This window comes from Babylonia areolata, chromosome 21 (genome assembly GCF_041734735.1).
Source record: "Babylonia areolata isolate BAREFJ2019XMU chromosome 21, ASM4173473v1, whole genome shotgun sequence".
NCBI lineage: Eukaryota > Metazoa > Mollusca > Gastropoda > Neogastropoda > Buccinidae > Babylonia > Babylonia areolata.
This window is the reverse complement of record NC_134896.1, coordinates 29,508,649-29,529,214: the sequence shown is the minus strand read 5'-3', so window position 1 is coordinate 29,529,214 and position 20,566 is coordinate 29,508,649. Positions and strand designations below refer to the sequence as shown.

Below are 20,566 nucleotides of genomic sequence, written 5' to 3'. Positions count from 1 at the left end.
TATTTCATGTCGTACTCATCCATTTGTTCCTACAGTATTGTACACTGTAACTGCACTATATCATATAATGAACATTTTTTAAAAGGTCAAATACCAAAATTTTGCTGTTTGTATGTATGCTGCTTGTGTATGCTACATTTCCTTCTGCTAGATTTTCTTTATATAATGTTTACATGCATGTATATACATGCATGTGCGTACATGTTTTAGATGTGTATGTATGTCTGTTGGGGGGGGGGGGGGGGTTGCATACATACAAGTGTGTGTGCATGTATGTGTTTGTGTGTGTGCATGCTCGTTCATTCGAGCCTGTGTGCACAAGGACATCCAAACACACCAGTGTTATAATAACCATCAGATTACCACCGTCCAGTTTTCCTTGTTTATCACCAGTAATACAATACAGCCAGAAAAGCTGGCAAAACCCCCCAAAAAACAAGAGGCAAAGACTTCAAGACTCACTTGTGCTTCACACTTTATCCAGTAAAGGAATCATGAGGAGAAGAAAAAAAGATATTTAAAAAATTGTTGAAAAGTGCTCTATATAAAATAAGCTTGGGAGAAAAAAAGTACTTAAAAAAGGGAATGGGAACAAACCATGCATGTTAATGCGGCGCATCTGACATCATTTGTTTAAATTCAATACATAAAGCAATGTTGACGCTTTCTTCTTCATGCGATAAATAGATGTGATTGTAGTGGACGTAATAACACCAAAATAACATCAAGTTTTTTTTTTGTGTGTGTTTTATCTTATCTCAATTATTCTTTTATTTCGGCGGTAAAGGAGACTTTGCCATCCTTTCAAGCACACCGCAACACATAGTATATTTCTAGATCTGCATGAATCAGTCTAGGCCTACAACGAGCTGATAGAAACAATCGATTCAATTTTTCTTTTATGTTCATTCCAGTTAATTCAGTGTCCACTTTACAATATTCACATGCAGTAAACACATTGATGGTGTAGTTAGAATTTGTGTTTCTTTCCTTTTAATTGTGAACAAAAAAAACGAGGTCATGTCGTCTTCGAACACAACCTACCTTCTAACAGGCCTACCTCTGTGGGAAGCGGTTTTTAGAATTTTCCCGTTTTAGAATGAACCTCAACGAAATAAACCATTAATGATTCGGAAATACGGCTTAATTCATGAGACTGACAACCTGTTATTGGTATGACTGTGAAGATTTTTTTCATACAATGTTTAAGCCAAATTTGGTATTGGCAGACAAAGTATTTCCAGAGAAAATGGCAATGTTAAAGTTTACCTTGGACACACTGACTTACACACACACACACACACACACATAGACAACCAAACACAGGGTTAAAACATAGACTCACTTTGTTTACACAAGTGAGTCAAAAATCAGAGAGCATTAAAACAAATCAGAACCAATCAGGCAAAAGCAGCTGACCTAATGACTTAGTAGGTGGTGTCCTAAGTATATTAAATTAGAACAGGCACTACTGAACACCACTGAAGTGAATCAGCAGCAGTGCAGGGTCTCCTTTTTGTGTATGGCGTCCTGGCTACCAAACACTGATGGTTCCCTACGGACTGCCTGTGCTGGGACTGCAGCAGACAAACCCAGTTGTGGCTGTATATGGGGTACTCTTAATGTGCATTTGGGGGTACAGGAGTAATGTCACTGAAATGGTGCAGATAACTGGGCAACAAAAGAAAAAGAAGATGAAAAAATGCAACTGACCTGACGTTGCGATCTTGGCATGCTGTGGCCACAAACTTGTGTCTGGGATCAATGATCATGTCATACATGGTGGACTTGCTGACCAAGTGCTGGTCCAGACTGAACTCAAAGCCCATGTCCTGAACATACAAGATACAAGATTACTGTATCATCTCTGAAAGAGAAATTGTTGACTCATTTGCTGACATGAACACGCACACACTTTTATTGTGGAGCTCATGGAAATGATGCTACGTCATGATAAATGTCATCTGGAAAATAACCCTCCCCCTAAAATTAGTACTGAATCTCTCTGACTATAAATATTCATGCAACTAATCTGTAAATATTCATGCAACTAATGTGTTTTTCTTCTCTTCTCTTCCCCTGCATCCTCCACTACAAACACGAGCACACACACACAGACACATGCATATTCACACACACACACACACACACACACACACAAACACACACTCACTTCATCCTTGTGCTCTCTTCAGCTTAAGGAACATCAATTTCACCAGACATTCTGAACAAAACCATGGCACTGTAAAAAAAAAAAAAAAGGGTAGGCTATGGGGATAAGGATGGAGGGAGGAGGCAGATGGGAGGATGGAGACAGTCTGAAGGGAGGAGAGGACTGGAGTCCTTAAAAAATAATAAAGAACATATTAAAAAAATCAAAATAACTGCGAGTTCTTTTTTTTTTTAACCACAAATATTTATCATTCATCTAACACATTAGAAAGGAAAGGTGAATCCAAGTAATAATGATCCTGTAAGCTGATAACTAAAAACAAACATGTATAAGTTATGAGCTGAAGAAGAAAAAAACAAAAGATGTTTCAAGACTGCTGCTAAATACAAGGAAAGAACAACGCAGATTCTGTGAGTGAGAAATACAACGACAAGATAAGACAAGATGAGATCTTATCTCAACAGAATCCACAGAACAATTATTTTCCACACTTTTTTTTCAGAGAAGTCTCCATTTTTCAATACATTAATTTTTTTTTTTAAAATCAACATCAACCACGACAACAAAATCAAAAGAGCTCCACACAAATCTTACCAAGCTGGCATTACGGAAAAGCAAGGACTTGTCAGATCCACAGCTCAGCATGCGCAGTTTGTTGTTGGCGTCTGTGAAGCGCACTGACTGTATAGCGGCAGAGTGGTCATCCAGCGTCTGCAGCAACCCGTAGCGTTGCTCCACGTCATATACATGAATCAGACGATCCCGACTGCCCGATGCCAGGATTCTGGGTCCTTCAGACAGAATGAATGCAAATATTTGACACGCACACCACACCACCAGTGTCAAACATATTTATGGTACAGAAAACTGACAATATATCAGACACATACAATCAAGCCCAACACCAAAAAAAGTACAAATTTTTCTTTTGTTTTGAAGAGGGATTCAAACTGAACATTTCCCATTGTTCAATATAAAATCAGCTTATAAAAGGAATGATTACAGAACAGAATAAACAAACAAATGTTTGTTGTTAAAAGATCTGGTAACTAAACATGTGAATAAAGATTAACTGATGTTAAGCAGGCACATGCTCAAAACTCACACACACACACATGCATGCACGCACACAAACACACTCAAATTGTACAATGCTTTGTGAACAAAATAAAAAAGAACAAGAACTTTTCTATGATTATTTTTATGCTTTACATTGCTTTATAATCACCGCAAAGTCTTTCAGAAAATATATATTCACCTGCTTTAGAAAATGAATACTCAAGGCAGACAACATCAGACTCATGAGCCTCAATACAGCGAATTTCTGACATCTGGCGTAAATCATAGATCCTGCAATCACAGAGTAAACAGTCATTGTAAAATTAGCTTCTCACCTTCCAAAACGTGCATGAGTGTGTGTGTGTGGGTGAGCGAGTATGTGTGAGTGAGTGAGTGAGTGAGTGTGTGTGTGTGTGTGGTGTGACTGCACGTGTGTGTGTGAGTGAGTGAATGAGTGAGTGAGTGAATGTGCTTGAGTGAGTGAGCGAGTGTGTGGTTTGAGTGCGCATGTCTGTGTGAGCGAGTGAGTGTATGTTGGGCGGGGGATTGCGTGCATGTGCGCATACGTGTGCATTCACCTGCATGCTGTACCTTGCATTTGTGTTCTTGACTCCATAGTGAATACACTAACTTTTGTTTTTCTTGTTTGTTCTTTCCTTCTGACATGACATGTACTTCGTCAACATTTAGCTGAACGTTTTTATATGCGCACTGTTGTTGTTTCTTTCTTTCTGCAGCTCAGTGTCTGACTGCTGATGCTGCTGTTGTTTGATGGACTGACCAGACATGAACTTTGTGTGTGTGTGTGTGTGTGTTTTTCTTCTTTCTGCAGCTGAGCGTTTGACTGCTGACGCTAGTGGTGTTGCTGTTGTGAAGGACTGTCCTGACGTCGACACTTTTTCTGTGTGCGTGTGCATTCTTTTCCTTTTTGCAGCTGAATGCTTGTCTGCTGACACCACTGGGGCTGCTGCAGTGAAGCACTGACCTGACGTTGCCCTGTCTGTCACCAGAGGCCAGGTGCTCTCCGTCAGGACTCACACGGATGGAGCGCACACCGTTCTTCCCCTCCCACGTCATGTCCGTCTTGCCCGCCCCACCCGCTGCCAGTGACAGAGAAACAGAACACGTGAAGTGCACTGTGCGTTGCATAAGTGCTAACGCCGACTATCTTAAAGCGTTCTTGGCTGAGTGAGGGTGGGGATGTAACTTGGGCAAGACGCTCTCCGCTATAATCAAATTCTAGCCCAGATAGTTGGGACAGCAGTTGCCTCCTCTTCTGTCCTGACTGTCATTGTCAGACATGACTGACTAACATACACATTATCTGGTACATGATCATTGTGTTTGGCTTGTGTCAAAAAAATAATAAAAAAGAAAAATCAGAATGATCTAAACAACATATAATTTCAAAAAAAGTCAGACAAAATAAAGTAATATAAATGGGTAATATCCAAAAAAAACAAAAAAAAAAAGAATTACAATTAAAAACAAAACAACTGTAAAAAGTTTCATAAAAAAAACAACAACAAAAAAACAACCAACAACAAAGACATAAGTATGGACAGAGTTGTACTTTTCTGACCAGATGCATTTCCTCCTTTTGTCAGTGTACAGCTTGCCAAATGTTCTCAGGTCAACTTGAAAAACTACCAGAAAAATCATAAATAAATTACAGAACCACACACCAATTAAAAACAAGAAACAAAAACGAATTGGAATAAACCTTCTGTATATCTCGTCTTTTTCTTTTTTGATTGTAGTTTATCTGGTTTTACATGCCAGCGAATATCAAGCAAGTCAGACATTTTTCAATGAAACATAAACAAATGAACAAACATGCTTTGTACTGGGGGTATTAAAAAATTTTCACACTTACACTGAGTGTTTAAAATGCCTCCCACACACAGACGCACAGGGGCAAAAACAAAAAGAAACAAACAAATGTTTGCACAGCAAACATCATACAGACACACACACAGTACACACTGCAGTAAACTTAAGAGAGAAGCAAACACACTGTCACAGTTCAATCATACCAACACTCACCAGGGTTGTAGTCTACGTCGCACAGAAAGCTGTGAGTGGGGTCTGTGTACACAACTTTCAGCAGCTCCTGCACGCATTCACACACCATCATTTTCTCAGGATATTTCCTTTCTTTTTTTATGTGTCCCACAACAAATCATTGAGTCCAGTATCCTGAATTTATGTGGATGTAATGGAGTTTAATGTTCTGTCACACATACTGGTGACAGCAGGCACAGAAACAGAAGAAAAACAGGTGTGAAAGAGAAACTATTTTTTTCCAGTCAGACTCATTCAGACACTCTGTGTGTGTGTGTGTGTGTGTGTGTGTGTGACACATGCATAAGACTGTGTGCATGTGTGTGTGCATGTGTTTGTGCATGTACACATGCACCTACACTCACAGCATATCCCCTCCCTCCCTCCCCCAACCACCACCACATCAACACTGAAGATGGGTCTTTAACACCAAAAGTAGAGAGGAAAACTGACACTGCTGTAGATATTGCTGGTGTAGCCCGGGGTGTGAGAGACATGGGGGTCCAGGTTCCACACACGGATGGTGTTGTCACTGGAGGCCGTCAGGAACGACCCTGGTGGTAACACTCCTGTCTGTCCCTTCTCCAGACCGGGATACACCTTGTGACAATAACAATCATCATCAGCATAATCTAATCCAGTTCATGCTGCATCTTTGCAAGTAGAACATTCTCAATTGCACTGTACTATGTAAAACCCCAACTTGTAAAACATCCAATTAAACACTACAATGACTCCTTGATTTAATTTATGAAGCACCTTTCTATATAAAACATAGTCAATTGCACTGTACAGTGTAAAAACCTGACATATAAAGCAAGCATTAAACAGTAAAATGACTACTTATATGTTATATGCGTAACCCTGCACAGACATCCAACAATACACTCCAACACTAATTTACAAGGATACACACACACACACAAGAACAGCACACACAATGTAAGAGTTAAATATGTATCACAAATCACAGTACCAAAATGGAGCACATCTCACAACACAGTACTTTGTGCAAATATCACAACACTTAAAACCATTTGACAATAATTAAAACCAATTCTAATGCTAAAAATCAATCACATACATATCTCCCCATCTGACCGCATATCACTTTTCTCTTCCTTTATTTTTATTTTTTTTTTTATCAACGGTCAGTGGGTGAATAAGTGTCCGAAATGTGTATGTGTTGGTGGGGGTGGGGTGGGGGGGTTGCTTGTGTGTATGTCAATGTATGTATATACACGAATTTCTCTCAGTGAAAGTTTATCCAAATCCTTATGTTGCATTTGTTCTGTTTGTCTTGGGACTAACCAGATATGGTTCTCAAATGGCCATCACTGTGTATATTTCAAAACAATATATGACCTCTCTGCTGTCTTTGAAGGGTTTATATGCCCTTTACTCAAACTCAACCACCAACACCATTTCTTTTTTCTTTTTTTTTCAAATTAAAGCATCTGTGTAAAGTAATTTCAGAATGACAGAAGAGTTTTTTGTCTGCACTTTTTTTCCTCCATAATCATACTGTCCATTTTCATAATTTCATTGTTGTTTGTTTCTGATCATACAGCACTGTGGTTGATTACTGTAGTGGTAGAGACTGACACAACTGCTATTACAGAACAATAAATGGACAATACAGTTATCCTGATACTTACTTCCAGAGCCCACACACACCCGCTGTGGAAAAGAAAAGACCATGCTTTTCCCACACGCTGCACATTCATGATGTCCCACACATACAGGCTGTGGTCGTTGTACACACACGCCACCTGATGCAACAACATTGCTTAGATTATAATTATTATTATAATAACAAACAAATAAACAAGGGATGCAAAAACCAACACATACGCAGTTTTTATTTTGAATACAGAGATTTTACAACTCTTCAACATAACAATCAGTTCAATAGTGACAGGAACCAGTGCACAAGAAGAGTATCTTAAACATAGACCTGAATGACCAAATAAAACTGGCTACATAGCAGCGGTAAGATGAACAGGACAGATGGTCAGGAACTCAAAATGTGCTCGCAAAAACTGGATTACAGCCTTGCTGACTTGTGTAAAATGGACCTCAATGTACATTGTCCACAGTGAAAGAACTTCCCAATACATGACAAATTCAATTCTCATCCTTCAGCTTTTACATAATCCAACTTTTAAAATAGCAGACCAGCACACTAATTGGGGAATTCGGAGGTTATGAGGCAGAGCAGTATCAGTATGTCAGCTGTAGTTGTACATTTCATGAGAAAATAATGGAATATGGGAAACCATTTCAGCCACAACAGGTTTTTCAACTGCACACATAGAAACAAGACCACTAAATACTGCAACCAGAATAAATAACACACAAAAAATTACCATGGAGCAGTATCCCACCTTTTTATGATCATCATCAAGCGTAATGGCAATCACATCTGGGTATTTGGCGTCTGTCTCCGTGCAGATCAGATCACTGGTAAGACCATCCACAAATACAAAATTAATTTACCTTCAATGATGACAATCCACACAACAAACATTAAACATTAAAGCAGAGAAAAATAAGCTGTCTAAGAGACCTCCTTTTTTCTTCTACATTCGTGGACTTCAACTCCCAAAGTTATATGTGAGTAGGTTTTGATGTCAATGACTGTTTTTACTCAACAATTTAAACAGCAACACTCCATTTTCTGGTTGTACACATAATCTAAAGTAATATGTGAGTAGGTTTTGATGTCAATGACTGTTTTTACTCAACAATTTAAACAGCAACACTCCATTTTCTGGTTGTACACATAATCTAGAATTCACTAAAACGTTTTTATTACATGTACCATTCTCCTCTAGAATTCTGTAACCCCTACATTAAATTATTAAATCCTCTACAGATGACCCCGCAACTGTCTGCAGACATGTCACCTGAACAATTATTTGCTGATGTCTGAATGATCAAGAAATCAGGCCACACTCCTTTTTCATTAAGGTGAAACCGATCAATTATTGTATTTTGGGGAAAAAATCGTTCAGCTGATTTTAAAAAGGATCAATGATGACACATCAAAAAAAAAAAAAAAACCAAACAAACAAAAAAACCTGCCTTCTGTATATATCCCCATCCCTAAATAAAAAACATACAGTCACACACACACACCACACACCAAGAGGAGGCTGTGGCAGCCATATCTATTTCCTGATGCTGTGGCTAGGGCTGAGTGGTCACACACACTTGCGCGCGCACGCGCACACACACACACACATGCACACAAATACACATGCCTGGAGGAGGTAGCAGCCGCCACGTCTACCCCCAGATGGTGTGGCTGGGGCAGAGTGGCTACAAACTGAAGGCTGCTGGTGCTGAACACACGCACCACCCCTTCTGCACACCCAATGTAAATGTGCTCCTCTCCTGCTGTGATACACTTGGCACTCTTGGTCTGTAATCACCATCACATACAGACATACATCAAAGTGTACACACACTTACATAATCATATGTCATGGTTCAGACAAAATTCCAGATGAATTTATAGCATTATGCATGCACACATGTTCATAGAAATGCTTTCATAACCTCTACCCCTCACATATACATTCACAAATACATGTGCACACACATGCACAACTAGTTCACATGCACACATACATGCACACAAAACCATGAACACACACAGTCTCAATTTTCTTCCTTTCCAATCACCTCTGTACACAAAATAAGAGGCACTGTCAGAAACCATTTTAGAGAGGGAAAATCTGACATCCACATCCCATCTGATTGCTACTCATGGAACCACAAGTTAATAAATGCAAGAAAAAGTACACACACACACACACACACACACACACACACACACACACAACTTACCCTCAGTTCCACCCACTTGTCAAGCAGTCGCTTGTCATTGAACTCACACAGCAGCCCAGACTGGGTGATAACATATGTGCTGCCAGATGCCTTGCCACGCCCACACACCACGTCACAGAAATAATTGTTTTTGTGCTCTGCTAGGATGCCAGAATGGCCCAACAGTGGTACTGTCTGGTTGATCTGAAATTTGAGGAGAGGGGAGGTTATTCAAGGTCTACAAAATTATGCACTTTATTCTGTAACATATTTCTATTGTATACACCTCTCACTCTGATCAGAAAACAAAAGACTGAACTAAAAAATCTTCCTTTTTCTTCAAAAGTGTCTTCTTGCATATATATATATATTCTTTAAGACTGATTCAATGAAACCTTTTTGCTTTTTTTATAGAAGTATTTTTTCTCTACAATAGATCTATGATTGTGTCTTGTATTGTCTCCTTCAGTTCTATCTTTTGTTCAGTTAATTAATGGCATGCTTTCTATACAATTCATTATGTGATTTTCTCAAACTGTTCTCCTTCTCAAGTCAACCCCACCCCACATTTTTTCCTTTCCAAAGTATAATATTCTGTTTCATTATTTACTGTACAATACTGAATGCAGACAAAATTGAAGCAATGATCATAGGAACTAAACAAAAACTCTCTTCAATCACAACTGACAAAATCAAACTCAGCAGTACATCCACTCCTCTTTCAAGCTCAGTCAGGAACCTCGGCATTGTCCTTGACAACACACTGTCCATACAAAAAATGATCAGTCAGACATGTCAATCCTGCTACTGTCAATTGTGACGCATCAGTTCCATTCGGAGATATCTGTCCACCAACGCAACATCTAGACTTGTCATTTCTCTCATTCTCTCTTGCCTTGACTACTGTAATTCCCTACTGTCTGGTTGGCCTGCTTCATCCATTCAGTCCCTTCAGCGCATACAAAACTCTGCTGCCCGACTCGTCCTTAGAAAGAAAAGATCTGAGCACATCACTCCTATTTTGCAACATCTCCATTGGCTCCCTGTCTCACACAGAATAAAGTATAAGATCAGCACTCTATGTTATAAATGTATTCACAAATCTGCCCCTTCCTATCTTTGTGGCTGCCTTCACGTCTACACTCCATCTCGCTCTCTACGATCGGCTTCAGATCCACTCTGTTTACACATACCCAGATTCAAACACTCCATCATTATTTATTATTATTATTATTATTATACCCGGCTGTTAAATTAATCGACAGAACATCTAATGTCATTACTCCATTACTCTCTCCTCACCCATTGGACAGATGTTAACTACTTTTTTTTAACATTCAGAATGCTAGAATTGTATAGACAGAACAACTACATTACTTCAAAAGTATGAATCACAATTTAAAATGTAGGAAAAGATGAGAGAAAGAGAGTGTGTGCATGTGTTCATGTGTCTGTGTGTGTGTGTGTGTGCATGTGTGTGTGTGTGTGCGTGTGCATGTGCATGTTCCTTCTAGTTTGATGACCATCAAATCAATTGTTAGGATTCTGTTGCATTTTCCCCCTGCTGTGTTTCTGTTCCATTTGTGTCACTGAACCAACATCATGTGCTGTGTGTAATAAAATTTGTTGCTTTAAATGTATATTACGAATATCACCTGACAGTTTGCACTGTGCATATGGAACTTGTATGTGCCAGTTTGTGTGGTTTCTGTTTTGGTTCACACAAGGGTGTTTTCTGTGTTAGATTTTGACTTTCTGCTTCTGTCATTCCTGTTTTTCGTAGCACACAATCTGCAGGCATAACATTTGGAATGGTAATTGATTTCTACATTTTCCCACAACATATACCACTATTCTGGAATGGTAGGCAAGAATGTTCTGTGTATGTACCACATGTATAGTTGCATTTGTTTCACAAAACAACCAAAAACAATCCACCATTTTAAATAGGAGTTTCAACTGCGAGGGCACCAGCAAGTGTATATCACATCTAAATAAATATTTTCTAAAATACCACCGTAATCATATTCTTCTTAATACTATTATTATTGTTGTTATCATTATTATTATTATTTCTTTCCAGAGACTGGTTTCCATACATTGCAGGCTGACTGACCTTTGACTGACTGCCATCCAGGTACCAGAACTTGACATGTCTGTTGCCCACAGTGACAAAGAAGGAACTGTCTGCCCCAAAGGCCACAGAGCTGACCTGCAATACATTTCACTCGGATGCAAGTTGCAACAGACAACAAGCAGACAATGCTAACCACATAATACAGCGGTTGAAGGCATGACTGATGCAGACATTGTTTCCACTGTAAGAGACAATAATTTGAGTTTGAAAAATCAATACCTGCATTCATGCTTAACTATACACTTCCCAGTCTATAGAATTAACTCTTTTCTTTTTTTGTTTTTTGTTGTACTTTTTCCCTTCCCACACTGTTCAACATATTACACACACACACACAACACACACACAGAGTCACATCCACAAATTTACACACACACACATGAAAACACGTACACACACAGTCACATCCAAAAATTTACATACGCACAAACCACTCACACACACACACACAACCACACATACACCACACAGAATCACCTTGCTGGAGACTTTGTTAGAAGCCAGCTTATTGCCTGTGCGCCAGTTCCACAGATTGACTACCATGTCGTGCTGAGAGCCAATGGACACAATGAACTTCAAGTTGGGAGAAAATGCCTGTAACAGACACATTATGCATTGTTTTACACATTGTTAAAAAAGATTTCTCCATGTGAAATTCTTGCTGCTCTGCTCTCCCCAGGGGGAGAGCATCACTTCAGTACAAAGCCACCCTTTTTTTCCTACCTGGAAGTGTATTTGTTTTTCCTACCAAAGTGGATTTTTCTTCAGAATTTGCCAGGGACAAACCTCTTGTTGCCATGTGCTCTTTTACATGCAGTAAGTGCATGCTATACAAGGGACCAGTTTATCATCTCATCCAAGTGACTCGTGTCCAGACCAGCACTCAAGGTCTAGTGGATGGGGAGAAAATCCTGACTAGTGTTTAGAGTTGATCCCATGCACTCAGGTTCTCCCTTTCCTATTTGGACACGTTACCATTTGGCCATCACTCCACATTGTCATAGTTGATCTCACTGTTCCTGCTTTTGCAGTGAGCATGTAAAGACATTCTGGGTTTGGGTGTGTGGTCACCTCCTTAACTTTTAAAACGGAGTTGTTTTTCTTGTGCGTGGCGTGTTGACAGATGTTTGTGCATGTGAGAGAACATGATCCTGCCAGCTGAACTAAATTCATTTACCTTACCTTGTCAGTTTTTCTACTTCTATTCTTCACTTTCTAAAATGATTTTGGGAAGACCACACGCCTTTCAGTTGGTCTGAATGATGCTGACAGATGCTAGTTCAGTGCCAGAAAATAGGCATCCGTTGTTTTGAGACAGGCCGCTTGTAGGTCTTTGGCAGCCAAGGATCAAACTATGGCCTCTTGAAGCAAGAGGATTTGCTCAATCTGTTTGAGATATCTGAATAGTGTTGGTAGGAAAAACTGTAAATTTAATCATATAAAACATGATATTTGAAGTGGAGGAAGTGTGTTTTTTTAAGTTCGTTTGTTCACTGTTCCAGTTACCTTGTCATTTGTTTGCTAATAAGCAGAGTTATTAATTTTCATTGTTTAGGATTAGGGTTTAGTGAGGGGGTATAATGGGTAATCCTTGATATTTTGATAACTAATCCTTTAAATGTTGTGTTGAGAAAAGACGACTTTAATTGCAACTTGGAAAGTGAGTGAGTTGATGAGTTATGATTTATTAATTTCATTTCGTTGATAAACTAGAAATATGGCTCTTCAATGTGGGGAGTGGTTAACGTGAGTAGTATCTTAATAAAACAAGAAGAATGAGATACTGCCTGTGTTGCTATGCAGAGTTTCTAGATTTCTACTTCTTCAACATCTGTGGTACGTCTTCGATGTTCTACACTGTCAACCCCTTCTGTGATCTTCAATTAATCCTTTCCCCTTTTCCACATTTCCTCACTTCTCCTGCATGGATCAGTGAGGTCCAGTACTGAACCAAATTTTTGCACAGAGAAAAGACTGGGTGGAGCAGGGAGTGTCCGTCTTCATCTGTTTCCAGGTAGCTTCTGTACCTGGGAGGTGTTTTACTGAGTGAGGTGGCACAACTCTGCGTGTGGTGGTCCGTACGTTATGTACACTTGTTTCCCTCCCCAGCTAGAACTGAAGAGCTGAAAGACAACCCGACAGTGAGGCCAACCCTGTGCCAGTCAGAGGACACTCAACTATAATCCTTGTGATAAAAGCCTGTGCCAGCTGGTGGATACTTTATGTATGCATTGGGAACAGGGTATAGTGTATCAATGGTGTGAATGAGTGTGTGAGTGAATCAGGACAGTAAACTGTGTATTTATTAAATGATTTATTGTAAATTTATTTCTGTGCCCTATTTTTGTCAACTGCCTAAAATCGCTGTGTGAGTGAGCAGTGTGATGAGTATTGTGTGACACACATATATGCATGAGTGTGTGTGTGTGTGTGTGTGTGTGTGTGTGTGTGTGTGTGTGTGTATGCATGTGCACGTGTGCGTGCATGCGTGTATGTGTGCGTGCATGCGTGAGTGAAGACAGTAAAATCATCACTTTTTCTTTCTCTCAGCTCTCTCCTGAAATCCATTGTTAAGCAAAATGGCTATGCAGTGCAGATTAATCAACAATTAAGTACAGTTAGCTACCGTATATATTGTAGCTTAACAGTTAAGTACTGTAGCTATAATTGCTAAATGGTGGATCAGTTATGTCAGGTGTTATACAGTGTGCTAAGTTCTGTTGTTGGGATATAAGTTGTGCATGCTGTATGTATGTGTATGCATGAATATCTATGCATATATCTTTGTGTGTGTGCAAGCATGTGCATGTTTGTGTATGTAAATGTATGCACACATATCTATCTACATCTGTATGGACACAATATCTACATACATGAAAATATATACAAGACACAAACACATCCTGCATACGCGTTTATGTCACAGGCACCCAACAGTGAATATAATTATTATCATTTTTCCAGTTTTATAACCCTGCCCGCATTGATGATCCCATAGCTCTCCCACCCACCCACCTTCAATCCCCCATCTAGGTTCACACAAACTGAATAGCCAGAAGCCATTCCCCCTCCACTCCACAAAAACTAGCTTCATTTAGTGGTGCCACACCTGTTGTCTGCTCCATAAATCAACTCTGACAGTCTCCCTGTACAGGTATGACATGGTGACAGGTGTAAAATGCACAATTTCAACTGATGTATACAGAAGGTTTGTTTGTGCCAAGAGTTTACAAAGTTTTTGCTTTCTTTTCTTTAACAACCCTTGCAGCCTCCCTGTATAGGTATGACAAAATGACAGCTGAATAGCGGACACACTACCCATTTCAGCAGTTGTAATACAGTATGTTTGTTAGTGCAAAAGAGTTCACAACTGCCCTCTGTTTTGTTCCCTCCCACTCCCTCCTCACCATCCCTGCCCCAACCTCCCACCCCTCCCACTTTTCAGATAATGCTGGCATTAATAAGAATACTGATGCATCTTTAAGCAGCATTTACATTTTAACAGACATGTAAGTGATAATTAAGCTGCTTTCAGTCCAGTGCGTTCTTTTGCTGTTGTGTACATTGTGAGAGATGAAGTCAAGAATCTCACTGAGCATTGTTGTGAGACAAAGAAGAGGATGGATCAGTGAACAGGGATCTTTCAATCATTGATGATGCATCACAAAGAAACCACCTCCACATCCCCTCCTCCCCTACTTTCCAGCCATCCACCCCCCAAATCCCATTTCCAGCCCCTCTTCCCCTCCCTCTCCACCACAAACTCCCCCTTCGCATAATCATCCTTATACCAAGTTGCTGACACTTAACACTCTGAGAAGAAGGGTGGGGTAACAAAAATAAAGACAAAGACTTAAACTACAGAGACATTTATTGTTTTCGTTTTATTGCTCTCCTCTTCCCTTAACCACCACCATCACCACCACAAAACACACCCTTCCCTTCTCTTTGATTGTGTGTGTATGTCAACAGGTGGTCCTGGCTGCTGTACTGACACTGTCAACTTGTATTTTGACCTAACCATCTGGATCCTGGCTAAATCCAGCCACAAAGATCACACACACACACACACACACACACGTACCTATGTCTCCCCTTTTAATGTCTTATTTTTTCCAGTGCTCTGTATCTTTCCCCACCACACACACACACATACGCGCATACACACATAAACACACATCATTCATCACCCTCTGCCCAATACCGTTCACACCACCACGCTCCGCCCTCCACCACCCCCCACCCCCTTTGTCTAATATCACTTAAAGTGGAAGACGTTAAACTGAAGACTACTACTACTACTACTACTACTACACACACACACACACACACACACTCTGACACAGAAGCAGTGATACACACACAGAGGTCATGTGGCACTGTGTTGCAGCGGCTTGCACACAGCGGACAGATGGATCGAGGAACGAATTGGATTGGAACATTATTAGATATTTTACAAAATAATAAAATACTACTACTATTGTGATTGTGATTGTGTGTGTGTGTGTGTGTGTGTGTGTGTGTGTGTGTGTGTGTGTGTGTGTGGAGTGACAGAGAGAAAGAGAGAAAGAGAGAGAGAGAGAGACTTTCTCAACCTTGCAGTCCAGCACAAGGGTGGATCTGCTAGTTCCTGAGCCTACTTCATGTGTGTACACAGAAGTTCCTACACACATACACACAAACATTAAAGATCATACAATCCATGTCAGACAACAGTCCTTCAATGAGTTTTTACTGGTGTTACAACAACACTGTGATAGCAGTTAACAGACCAAATGTGTCTGTGTGAAAGACATTAGAAGTAAATGAATAAATAAATACACAAATAAATACACAAGTAAAAACATGAATAAATAGATGCAGGTGAATAATACTTAATAGGGAAAAGTTGCACTAACAGAACAACAAGCATGCAGTCACAGACAGCCAGACATTTTTTAGGGGGTGGGGGTGGAGAGTGGGTTGTGCAGAGAGGCAGGAGGGGAGGAGGGAGGGGTGAACAGGAAAAAAAACAACATGCACACTGGTCAGGAAAAAAGTAAGACTTTTGAAAAGACTCACCACACAGTTGACGCCAAACTTGTGTCCATGGAACTCAGCCACCTGGGTCTTCTCCTCCACATCCCACACCCGCACAGCAGGCTGGTGCCCACACTGCACGCACACACCTGGTCAACAGCTTCATTCCACACCCGCACAGGACATTCTCACCTTAGACTGTCATTTAACGTAATTTTCAAACTGTAAGTCACAGCAGTTTAACTCAACCCCTGTGTCTTACAGGCTGTAAGCACCCAATCTGTGTCTCGTGTCTATTCAGAGTGCCACTTGGTGCCACCTCTTACCAGCTTCCAGTTTCAGTTTCTCAAGGAGGCCTCACTGCGTTTGGACAAATTCATGTACACTATACCACATCTGCTATACTGATGCCTGACCAGCAGTATAACCCAACAGGCTTAGTCAGGCCTTGAGTGCATGCATGATAATTATATATGTTTGTGCAACTATCAAAGTGGGTTTCTTCTACAGAATCCTGACAGAGGACAACACTCTCATTGCCATGGGTTCTTTTTCAGTGTGCAAAGTAAGTGCTACATGCTGGACCTTAGTTTACTGTCTCATCTGAATGACTAGACACCCCGTTTGATTTTCCAGTAAAACTTGCGAGAAAGGGCAAGAGCCGGATTCGAACCCAGACCCTTATGGACTCTGTACTGGCTGACGAGCATCTTAACCATTCTGCCACCTGTTACAACAAACAGTACCTTTTCTTTGTTGTTGCTTTCTCGTTGCTGTGCTATCTTCCACATCACTTCAGTGACATTATTTTTCATTCCGCTCATCCTCAACCCCCACTCCCCATACACAACCACAACCGGGCTCTTATGTTTTTCTTTTTTGTTGTTGTTGTTTGTTTATTTGTTTTTGTTTCTGGTATTTGCTAACGCATCATTCATGTCAGATCAGTGGTATTACCTCCATACTGCTATGCCAGAATCTCTCATAGACAACCACACATTGGCCTTCTGCCAAATGGGCTGATTCTGTTGTTGTCCCAGGACTGGTAGTCCAAAGGGAGCAATCAATGTTGGGCTAACATAAGGTCACACAGCACAGGAGACCCTGCACTGCTTCAGAGTCATTCTGAGGGTGTTTGATGGTGCCTGATGTGATTCAACACAGGCAGGACACTCCACTGACAACAATAATCACCTGGTCACAAAGTCAGTCTTTACAAGCATTTCCTCCTTAGTAACATCCCACCTCATACAAAACATCAGTAACAGCAGGTTCTCTATTGGTCAATGTAATATAAAATTGTTTCGTTTCTTTTATTTATTGGTCTGTTTGTTGTTGCTGTTTTCTAAGTTTCACCCTGATATAAAAGCACTGGATAAAGCGCATTTGTTTGTTTCACCACTTTGACTTTAGTGCATTTGAAACTGCATGTCTGTATAGTGTATACTGTGTATCTTTTTATCAGTGTACATACATGTATATCTATATGTGCAATTTTTGCACAACACAACAGCACATTCTACTACTACTTCAGTGCCAGTTCCCTGGTGCATGACTGCAGAAGTTAGTATCTCTCATCTCAAGACTTATCTCTGCACACAGTCCACATCTCCACACCTATGTCTGTACACACCTCTGACCACGCTATGACCATAGCTGTTGACACAACATGAAATGAACTGATCAGATATCAGACATTCAGCCCCTCACCAGCTGTGCAGGTTATTAGTAACCTTTAGATGCCCTGTTATTGCTAATCGATTGTTTGGAGCTGTGCCAAATGTTTTGGAACAAGGCAGAATTCTGAAATAACTGATTGATCTGACTTAGATGCTCAATACTTTTTTTTTTTTTTAAACATTACGATCCTGTTGAATGCCCAGCTAAATATTTGAAACTGGACAGAACAATGATTGATTAAAACTGTCAACCTGTGATGTAAAGATGATTACTTATTCTGTCAATGTTTATCATTCTGAACTACCAGTTTCTCACTCTTGTTCTCTCTCTTTCTGTCAAGTTATTCCTCTCCCAAATCTTTATTGGCTTCTGACTCTCTAATCTCTCTCTCTCTCTTGACCCCCAACTTAACTTTTCCCAATCTCTTTCTGTTTCCATTTCTGTTTGTATCTCACTCAATTCCTCTGCCCAGTCTGTCTTTTGTTCATATTGTTGGAAAGTAAAATCATAAACACCCCTTATCTTAAGGGCTCAAATACTAAATGGACAATAAAATATGGCAGTGTCAGTCAGCATCACTCTATTGACAGAATCAAAAATACCTCTCCTGTGACGAGGTGTTTACCATCAGCAGAAAAGGCAACAGACGTGATAGTTTTCTTTGACACATTGAAGATGTGGGACTGCCGATTCCTCCTGGGGTTGAACAGAACCACAACGCATCTGAAACACATGAAATGCAAAAGTGTGTCATTCATCAGGGGAGGGAAGGGGGGTTCTGATTCAATGATTGCCAGTCATATCAGAATTAAATTTAAAAGAAATAAACGAATCTTGTGACAAGTGTTCAAAATTACTGCAACAGACGCTGTGGGAGATAAGTTTTAAATCTCTTTTTTTCATGTAATCAATCGTTCAGAAAAAAGGAAGATGTTTCACGAATCAAATAAAAAATACAATAAAATACAATAAATACCATAGGATAAGAATCTAAAAGTAAAGGAAAAAATTATCATGCTTAGTGCAGGAAATAGGTGACAGCTGGTGAGAACTGAAATATTACATCAGACCTCTGAGGAATTTTAAAAAAACAACTGATTGATAATGTATCGTGTGGTGTGGTGTGAAGCGTGTGGTGTGGTGTGGTGTGGTGTGTGTGTGAAAGTATGCGTGCATACCTGTCTGTGCATGTGTGTTGCTGTAACACAGACATGACTGACAGAACAAGGAAGAACAAGTCATGAATCTGGACTTAAGTCCAACAGTTTTGGTCACTCGAATAATATGTAAAATGTTTAAAACTTAATAGACTTAAGCGACTAAAATTTCCACAACAACAAAAAACAAATAAAGCAAGAATACAACAACAGAAAACTGCAGCAGGTTTAGAATATGAGCATCCTATTTATGAATTGGGCATGATACAATTTCAACACAGTTCATCATTATTCACTTATGACACTGACACTTCAGCATCCTTTTCCCCCCAAAAACTTGCATCTTCACACTTACTGACTTAGCTAACTAACCTTTACTCAATGTTAAATCTCACTGTCTCAATTCTTATGCTCTATCAACTGATTCAACAGTAGATAACCTCCTTTATAAGCTAAATTATGCTCTCCAGATATGGCTATTTGATGCATCTTATTATTTATTGATAAAAGCTGCCAATTTACAACCATTTTCAATGCATCAGAACAGTTCTTTTGCATCAGAACACTATTTATCAACAAATCATTACTAAAGCCAGGCAATCAAAAACCATGCAACATACGGTGCTGTTTCAGTGTTTGGTTTAGAATTTCAAACACCCCCAGTCAGGCCAGAGAGTTTATTGTAGAAAGAGGGAAAACAGAGAAGAAGGAAAATAGTGTTTGGGAGAGAACATTTTGCAAAGAGAGACACGTACATGTATAAATGTATAACATGTATGAGGGGGACCCCCTCATAATACAAAGAGATTGAGATTTTTTTTTCAAATGACATCATGTTGTGACCTTGAAAACAAAGAAGAAGGGTTAAATACTGGGGGGGGGTTCATTTCAAATTGTCTTTTTTCTTTTCTTTTTTCTTTTTTTATAATATCTATACCTATAAGGCTATATATTATATATATATATATCTATATGTATCTATCTATCTAAATATTCATGTTCATGCATAATTAAATTATATGGATATGCACATGTGGCTGTTTATGTTTATGTATGTGATAAGCAAACAGGTTTACACATTTATGTAATATGTTGCATTTGCAGTGAAACATTGCATTTGCAGTGAAACACTGACAAGTTTATTCAAAATCATTTATCATACAACACAAAACAAAAAGGAAGAGAGGACTAAAGAAAGGGCAGAAGGATGACAGAAAAGAAAAAAAGAAAAGAAAACATATGAAAGAAAGAAAGAAAAAAAATGAAAGAAAAAAAGAAAGGGAAGGAAAATAAAATCAAGTCGGAAAATAAAAACTGCCTTCAGTTGTGGTAGACAATTTCCCAAGCCCCAGGGGATAGGAGGGATAGTGAACCATGGAAAAGTCCATTATAAAACACAGGCACAGCAGAAATAACATCTCCAGGGGGTCAGGCCTCAACACT

The 20,566-nt window shown here is 39.6% G+C and overlaps 1 protein-coding gene across 1 annotated transcript in view; it reads right to left on the bottom strand.

Annotated features, from left to right (window-relative positions):
- Window positions 1–20,566, bottom strand: part of LOC143296598 (uncharacterized) — a 66,234-nt gene that overhangs the window by 41,971 nt on the left and 3,697 nt on the right. The window contains exons 3-16 of the mRNA XM_076608625.1: window positions 18,569–18,689; window positions 16,329–16,421; window positions 11,745–11,861; window positions 11,247–11,342; window positions 9,152–9,334; window positions 8,563–8,723; window positions 7,684–7,759; window positions 6,955–7,068; window positions 5,750–5,896; window positions 5,279–5,345; window positions 4,218–4,332; window positions 3,432–3,523; window positions 2,768–2,964; window positions 1,714–1,832 (exon numbers count right to left, since the gene is read on the bottom strand). Coding sequence (XP_076464740.1) covers window positions 1,714–1,832; window positions 2,768–2,964; window positions 3,432–3,523; window positions 4,218–4,332; window positions 5,279–5,345; window positions 5,750–5,896; window positions 6,955–7,068; window positions 7,684–7,759; window positions 8,563–8,723; window positions 9,152–9,334; window positions 11,247–11,342; window positions 11,745–11,861; window positions 16,329–16,421; window positions 18,569–18,689 — 1,698 coding nt within the window. The remainder of the gene's footprint in view (window positions 1–1,713; window positions 1,833–2,767; window positions 2,965–3,431; window positions 3,524–4,217; window positions 4,333–5,278; window positions 5,346–5,749; window positions 5,897–6,954; window positions 7,069–7,683; window positions 7,760–8,562; window positions 8,724–9,151; window positions 9,335–11,246; window positions 11,343–11,744; window positions 11,862–16,328; window positions 16,422–18,568; window positions 18,690–20,566) is intronic.